This window comes from Capsicum annuum, chromosome 6, assembly GCF_002878395.1.
Source record: "Capsicum annuum cultivar UCD-10X-F1 chromosome 6, UCD10Xv1.1, whole genome shotgun sequence".
In the NCBI taxonomy this organism is placed as follows: domain Eukaryota; kingdom Viridiplantae; phylum Streptophyta; class Magnoliopsida; order Solanales; family Solanaceae; genus Capsicum; species Capsicum annuum.
Window position 1 is genome coordinate 11,555,579 of NC_061116.1, and position 8,468 is coordinate 11,564,046.

The following is an 8,468-nucleotide window of genomic DNA, read 5'->3' on the forward strand; positions in this document are numbered from 1 at the left end:
AAGTGAGAAAAAAAGACAAGAAAAAAATAAATATTAAGAAAAAAGTGAAGAATTAAAAAAAAAAGAGAGGATAAATAAAAATAAAGTTTGAGAAAAATGAGGGAAAAAAAGAGAACTGATAAAAAATAAAAATAAAAAAAATAAAGGTTAAAGACAAATTAATTAAAAAAAAGAAAAAAAAGAAATAAATAATGCTTGAGATAGAAGAAAAAAGAGAAAAAAATAAAGGTTGAGACAAATGAATTAAAACATGAAAATAAAACTAAAGGAAAAAATAAAAAGTAAAAATAATAAAATTAAAGAAAAATAAAAAAGTAAAAATAATAAAAAATAGAATAATAAATTAAAAGAAAAAAAGAGTGAAAATAATAAAAAATAAAATTCAAAAGACAAATAAGTATAGAAAGTTTTAAAAATATATTTGAAGTGTAGAGGGATAAAATAATACTTATACTATATTTAAAAAGTAAAAAAAAAATTTTTTAAAATATTTTTTACTGAACTCAAATATCTAAAGTCAGCTATATTAGACTACATGACGTATAATTATTTCCTGTATACATAGCTTCTTAAGAGGCCCCACAACCTGAAAAGTGACAAAAAGAATTAGAAACGGAAGAAGTAAAGCTGAAAAAATCTTATTAATCTCATTGCAACATTTGTTGGTGCTGCAAGTTTCTTCAACAAAGAAAGAAGGAAACATAAACATAGTAAGTGCGGGCGGAGCCATCTTTCATTTAATTTTTTTTTTAAATATTTGATTAAAAATATATTTTATATATATATAATAAATATTTAATATCTTTGATTAGTTAGTATATTTAATTCTGATCTATCACAGATTGTCAAGTCACTCTCCAGTAGTCCCCATCAAAGTGAGTACAAAGGGCTTTATTTTTTGGTCAAGTCTCATTCATTTATGGTCTTCACTCAATTCATCCTCAACTTATTCAGTACGTTCACCACCAAACTTTAATTTCTCGATCAACTCTCACCTTTTTAAAATATATTTTCTCATTTTACTTTCTTTTTTTTTTTTCGTGGAATAAAAACATGAGAAAAAAAGCATCAACTTCTTCAAAAAGTAAGAATGAGGTAATTAAAGATGAGAATAAATACACTGAGGGTAGTGAAGTGGAAAATAAGGCTTGTATTATTGATTGGGAAGTTAGGCCTGGAGGTTTATTGGTTCAAAAAAGAGTTGGAGTTTCTGTTGAGGAAAATTCAGTTGCTGATCCTATGATCAAGATTAAAGTTTCTTATGATTCTTGTTACCATGATGTTATTGTCCCTGCTGAATCAACATTTGGTAAACCACTTGATCATTTACATGAGGTTTTTTTTTTTTTTTTTTTTTTTCATTTTTGATATTGTTGATCATAGTTAAGAGGAGTCTTAGCGCAACTTAAACAATTGTTGTCACGTGACCTTGGAGCTGTGTAAACAGTCTCTTGTAGAAAGAAATGCAAGCTAAGATTGCGTATAATGTTATTCGGCCGTTTCTCAGACTCCGCCTATAATGAGAGCTTAGTGCATTAGTCTACTTCTTCTTTTTTTGTTTTTTTTTGTGGGGGGGGGGGGGGGGGGGGGGGGGGGGAGGGGAGTCAAAGTTAAGATAAACTTGGAGCAACACTAAATTTTTTCCATGTGATACGAACTAGTCGAAGGGGTTCAACATCTATTATACATACATAAAAATATTTTTGACCATATAAAAATAGTATGGATTGGATGAACCCGCACTGTGATCTATAGTTCAATGGTTCAAGTAGCAGAATTAGAGCCTGCCTACATTACTTCTCTTTGGCTCTTGGGGTGCAGCCCTTACCGGGATCCTGCATGAATACGGGGTGTTTTGTGCATCGAGTTTCCACTTCGGATAAAGGAGAATTATGAATTTATGATAGGTTGACGACTAGCTTAAAACAGATTAATTTATGATGAATATTCAAGATTCACTTTTTTTGGTTAGACAGTAGATTCTCCCAAAAGCACTTGCAGCCACCAACATTGTTATTCAAAGTAAAACACAAACTTTACTTTAGCATAGAAGGATAACCAATTCCTTTTATGCTTTTCAGGAAATAAAAGGGTAAAACAAATGGATCTAACTTATACATAGTAGTGACATACAAAAAATTCCATATAGTCCGTGTTACTTAACTTATTATAGCAGGTTGGCAGTTTTGTTTTTAAGGTAACTAGTTTCACATATTAATGAGAATTACATGTAATTATCATTTTAAAAAAAAAAAAAAATTTGATGTAATTACTCCCTCCATCCCAATTTATGTGGCTCGGTTGGAATTTCGAGAGCCGACCTAGTTTTTCTTTGATAGTGTGATTTATCATACATTTTACATAGTTTTCAAATATATATATATTTTATTTAAAAAACTTGGAGCTTCTATATCTAAATTCACGATCAAAGTATATAAATTTGAATCTCGAAGTCCAACCGTGCCGCATAAATTGACACAAAAGGAGTGCATCAGAGGAGAGGGTGGGATTGCTACACTACTGATGGGGTTTGAACACTCCACCTCAACTCGGTGTATAGAAGTTAAAGTCAAAACAAACTGTGGAGATTACTGAAGTAGGATTTTCAGTTGGTGGCGTCGTGGCGATTAGCATTAGGCTATTTGTGACTCTGCATACTTCCCTGCTAATGTCTGCTAACTATATTTTTCTTCTTAACTTGTGGCCTAATTGCTTTTGTGTTGATGAAATGAAGGGAACTTGAAGAAAATTCTTTGTGAAAGAACTGGCCTACATCAACAACAACAACAACAAACCCAGTGTATTCCCACTTTGTGGGGTCTGGGGGGGGTAAGATGTACGCAGTCCATACCTCTACCTCTGATGAAGTAGAAAGGCTGTTTCCGAAAGACCCCCGGCTCAAGTTACGAGATATCAAACAAACACATAGTACAGCACAGAAGCAGATGACATAACATAGATACTGCAGCCATAAGGAATATAAAACAGAGTAAAGCAGGAATGCAGGAATATAAAGCAGAGGAAAGCACACAGATTCGTAACAAACATAGAACACGGAACACGGAACAGAACATTGAATACGGAATCATACCAGGAATACACCCCCACCAATTACCTCCCTACATTAGCGACCCGAACAGGCCCTAATCCTCTGCCGTAATTCGCGTCTTCCAGACCTTCCTATCTACATCCTAATGTTCAAAGATTATTGTTCCAAGGAAAAGAAAAAGATGAAAATGAATGCTTGCACATTGCTGGTGTAAAAGACATGTCAAAGGTGATCCTAATGGAAGATCCAGCCAGCAAAGAGTTGAAGAAAATTCAGGTTAACTCTGTCTCTTGTGAAGCCATTGCTCGAGTAAGAGTAGAGGTCGATAAGCTCTCACATAAGGTACGTAAAGTTTACTGATGGTCATTCAACTTTCAGTTTGTTGTCTCAGAGTCATGACTATTAATTTTGTAATGGAAAATTAACTCAACTATAAAGAATGCCAAAAATGCTAAATCCGGTACCAAAAATAAAACTCGATTTACATACTATCCACATGCCACAACTTAAACGTCATTTAATAACCGATATGTTTAAACATGGGGCAAATCATGAGATTTTTTATTGTACTTGAGTGGGTCGAACAGTGGGCTTGTATACGAATGGTGCCACGTGATATTATGTAGGGTGGGTTCTTGAAGTGGTCGACCTACTTGTGTTCTCTGGACTCGCATTTGTTCTCTCTTTTCTTTACTTGGTAGCTCTTTATTCGGTAGAGGGTTAGACTTTTAAGACACTATCTACTTGGTCATGACTAGCTCTGCTAGGCTAGGTCTGATCAAGCATTCTCTATCTTTATCTAGTTTCGTTTGACCAAACAAGACTGTCTTCTTATCATCTCGTCAATCAACCTAAAGAAGACTCGAAAAGGATTTCCCGAGCTTGATTATGTAAGTTTGTTGCCTTTCTTGTAGGTTGTGGCCATAGAGGAAGCTGTGAAGAGAGGTACTAGAGTTGAGGACAGAGAATTTGTCGTCTTAACAGAGTTGTTCATGATTCAACTTCTTAGACTTGATAGTATTGAGGCAGAAGGAGAAGCAAGAACTCAAAGGAGAAAGGAGGTTAGTAAGTACATATAGTTGAAGAAGTCTACACGCGATAGCAGTAAAGTCATAAAACTATGTTTTGTTACATTAAAATAAATGAACTACATGTGAATTCCGCAGAAATAAAAATGATTGGAAGGTTGAATATTTAACACCGGGTTATGACATGTCAATCGGCTTGATAATCCAGTTCTCCATGGAATAGCAACACAATTGAATGTATGTTGAGATAGTTCTTTAAATGATGGTTTAAGAGATGCATCCAACTTTTACCTCAAAGAGAAGTAAAATGTAATGTCCTTCTTGAGTAGTGACAGATTCAAAATTTAAATGCTATATGTTCTGAGTCGTGAAAGTGAATTCTGAAATGTACATCTAATTCTGAATCCATAAAAGGGCAGTCCGGTGCACTAAAGCTACCGCTATGCACGGTGTCCGGGGTTACCTTGTATTTCTGTGGCTGTTTCCATGGCTTGAACCCGTGACCTCCGATCACATGGCAGCAACTTTACCAATTGCTCCAAGGCTCCCCTTCAAAACTAAGGTGTTGTGTGACCCGGGGATCGATCCCTGGTCGCTGGACAGAAGGGCTGGCTTCAACCAGAGCACCAAGGTGCACTTAATTCTGAATCCATCACTATTCAAAATAGCATATGCAGAATTTTGTATAAGCAGTGTCAATATTTAAAGAAATGAAGATTACTGTAACAAGAGTAATTTCCCTCGTGATACATCTTATGACACCACTCGTATCAAGGTGCATCCGCGTAGTCCCATTTCTGTATACTGTTTCTTTTTGTTCCGTTTCTATTGTTGTTATATACCATGAATACTACTTTAACAGTTATTTTTTCATAACAACCAAACTCGCCATCTCATAGTTGGATACTTATTTTCACCACTTGTGATGTCTCTGACGATAACTTTTCCCTCTCCTCGCGCAGGTTCATCGCATTCAGAGATTTGTTGATATGCTTGACAATTTTAAAGCAAGAAACTCTAAACTTGCTAGCAATTGTAGTATTGGTACTAATACAATGGTGACTACCAAATGGGAAAAGTTTGATTCAGGAATTGGAAGCCTCAATGCACCAAATCAATTACATCAATCCACAAAAATCACTCAAGAGTGGGAAGTTTTTGACTGATTCTGAGTTTTGGGATTCTTTTTTTCTTTTCTTTAATTTAGTGATCAACTATATATTGTCCTGTTAAAGTCATTCTTATTGCTTGTGTATAATTTGTTGTGTGCACTTGTATTCCACTTTTTATGGTTAAGAAATGCACGATGTCTGGTATTCGTTTTGGTCTTTTGGAACTCGATGGAAATGTCTTTGGTGGAATATAATGTAATGAATGATCCCATTGAACTAAACTGGCTCCGTCAATCTAAGAAATGATGAGAATTCTTGATCTCTCCCAATTTGAAAAATCCAGGATTTTGGTTTGAATACTGATAAAGCGAATAACTTTGTAGATGATCGTTTCAAAAGAAAGAACTTAAACAACTTTTTCAGTTTTTTTCGTTCTCTTTATTTTTATTTAATAAGATCTCAAGGAAAAGGACTTTTCCATCTTGCTAAACCACTATGGTGATATCTCTAGTAAACCAAAATCATCATTTAATAGCTATTTTGAGTTTAATTTTTGTGCATTCTAAATCAATTATCAGTTTATATGCAATGTGTATCCATTTCATTTATGTAAACAATATGGATATTTGGTGTATTTCAGTTAGTCACTAAATATATATCGTATTATAACTTTGATACAATGAATTTTATTAGAATGACCACTCTTGAAATTAAGAGAAAAGCATCTAGCATTCTCTCATCTATGATCAAATTTGTTATGATGAACTCCAATTTTACAGGGGTCCTATTACCTCTAGAACTAAATTTTAGAGTATTTTTGTCATTATTTTTAGCTGACATGACACCTTTTGTCAACATTTTTAGCTGACATGACACCTTTGATGTGGAGCCTATTTTATGTAATAAAGGTGTCACATCAGCATAAAAGAGTGACAAAAATATGCTAGAATTGAGTTCAGGGGTAATAGGATCCCTGTGAAGTTGGAGTATGTCGAAACAACTTTGGTCATAGTTCGGAGGTACTGAATGCTCATCTCTTAAGTACTAAACAAGTTTTGAGTGTTTAGTATCATACGTTTTTAAAGTTATACAAAATGTTATGATATGTTTAAGATCACAATTTTCAATAATCTCCGTTTTCAATTAAAATCAGCTTCGAGTCAAACATGTCACATATAAATTATATAAATTAAAGGGGAAATGGTCTGATATATACTCAAACTTTGATGAAATTTGTTGTAACACACACGAACTTTTTGGGGTCCTATGGCTCCCTAGACTATTTTTAGTGTATTATGCCTCTTCTACCCCCCCCCCCCCCCCCCCCCCCCCCGCCCCCTTCTCTTTCCCCCCCCCCGACTATTTATTAGCGTATTTTATTTACATTTGTTTGTACTAAACTCTTTTAGTTATTTATTAGTAAATTTTAACTATATATTAACTTATAAACGTCACTAAAATACACTAATAAATATTTCAGGAGGGTCGTAGGATCCTCCACAAAATTCAGGCGGGATACAACAAATTTCGTCATAGTTTAGATATATTTTGAACCATTTTTCCAAATTAAAATGAAATGAATAAATACCATCAGTTAATTTGTAATAATTCGCCAGGTAATTCTTCTATTCGAGTAATAATATTGCCAATAATATGATATATATGAACTACTTATATAATGTGTTATATTCGAACTCATAATATTGCCGATAATGTGATATTTATGAACTGCTTATATAATGTGTTATATATGAACTCTTATCATAACAAGACATTTTAAATTTTTAAATAGTTTGATCTCTCTCTATATATAATTTTATTTCATATTTTATTTATAGAAAATAATAAATTAGTTGAAACAAGTGATAACCAACCAAATGACCAAAGGGAGCATAAATGTAAGAGTTATTTATATTATTGTGAAAAGAACTAAACAATCCGTTGTAGTCTAGTTGGTTAGGATACTTGGCTCTCACCCGAGAGACCCGGGTTTCAAGTCCCGGGATTGGAAATCCTTGTTTTTAAAAATACCTTTTTTCTTTAAAAAAATTCTACAGTACTAATTTATTTTCTTCTTTTGCTACTTGCCCAAAAATGTACTGGTAATATGGTGTATTTTGTTATTCACTTATTTAATACTAATTGAAGAAAAAAAAGGTTAGTTGTGGATTAAATTCACCAAACTATGAAATTTGAAAAAAAAATATTTGTTTTTAAGTAAAAATTATATTTGAAAATTGGTGTTCATTTGAAAGTGAATATAAATTAAAAATTGAATACATATACAGAGGCTCCTCAACTATTCGACTTTTTCCGTATAGGCACCTCAATTAGATCATGTACCTATTGAACCCTTTATTTCCTTACAAATAATTTCAATTGAGCACAATATGCTGATGTGGCAAAAAAAATAAAATGCATATATTATACACGCCAATGATATGGCAAAATAACAAATCAGACGACATTTTAATTTAAAATAATTATAAAAATAATTTTTTAATATAATTAAATTTAAATTAAAAAAAAAACATTAATACACACCCCCACTCGACTACACCTACCCATTCCTCCCTTCCCCCTTCTTCTTTCCTTTCAAACGTTACTTTCTCTCCATTTTTGAGCAATGACAAGTGCAAAGAAAAAAAGGGGAGAAATTATTTTGTTGCATCAAAGAACTTCCTAGCGTCGCTCATCTTCCCACATTTGGCATAAAGCATCAACAATTGAACTAGAAAGAACTATATTGGATAAAAACCCAACGACGATTACTTGGCAATGAACCTGCCCTGTGAGAGAAAAATCCCTGGGCTTAACACAAGCAGTTATAATCCCAGCAAAGCTATACTCATTAAACCCAATACTCAACCTCCTAAATTCCCTATACAACTTAATAGCCTCGTTGAAATAACCAACCTGAGCATGACCAATCACCATAGTATTCCAAGAAACAATGTCTTTCTCCGGCATTTTGTCAAACAACCTTTTAGCAGCCTTAATCATGCCTAACTTAGTATACCCAGAAAGCATATTATTACAGGAATATAAATTTCTCATAGACATTTTATCAAACATCTTACGTGCTTCAATATGATCACCACATTTACCATACATATTAATCAAATGGTTGGCTAAAAAAGTCGTTGGGTGTTTCCACCCAGTAGTTTTGAGATGTAAATGGATCCATTTTTCTTCTTCACGTGACCGGAATTAGCACATTGTTGAACAAGAAAAGCTAGAGTTTTACTGTCTAATCGAATGCCCTTCCGGGTTAAGCTG

At 33.5% G+C, this 8,468-nt stretch overlaps 1 protein-coding gene and 1 non-coding gene across 2 annotated transcripts; both read left to right on the forward strand.

Moving 5' to 3' along the window:
• The first annotated feature begins 959 nt into the window (after window positions 1-959).
• On the forward strand, window positions 960-5,470 carry LOC107873538 (BAG family molecular chaperone regulator 4). The gene is made up of 5 exons (XM_047414641.1): window positions 960-1,309; window positions 2,735-2,773; window positions 3,189-3,391; window positions 3,964-4,110; window positions 5,040-5,470. Exons 1-5 carry the CDS (start codon window positions 1,054-1,056, stop codon window positions 5,241-5,243), a joined length of 849 nt encoding a protein of 282 aa, XP_047270597.1. The 5' UTR covers window positions 960-1,053; the 3' UTR covers window positions 5,244-5,470.
• A 1,656-nt stretch (window positions 5,471-7,126) lies between these two features.
• Window positions 7,127-7,200, forward strand: TRNAE-CUC. The gene has a single exon. It is a non-coding gene; the product is annotated as a tRNA-Glu (tRNA).
• Window positions 7,201-8,468: the final 1,268 nt, after the last annotated feature.

Excerpts from the sequence above, each read along its gene's own strand:
- LOC107873538 (XM_047414641.1), top strand. The coding sequence starts at position 1,054 with ATGAGAAAAAAAGCATCAACTTCTTCAAAAAGTAAGAATGAGGTAATT. Across the intron at positions 1,310-2,734 it reads CCCTGCTGAATCAACATTTG|GGAACTTGAAGAAAATTCTT; the intron begins GTAAACCACTTG and ends GATGAAATGAAG. Across the intron at positions 2,774-3,188 it reads TTGTGAAAGAACTGGCCTAC|ATCCTAATGTTCAAAGATTA; the intron begins ATCAACAACAAC and ends CTTCCTATCTAC.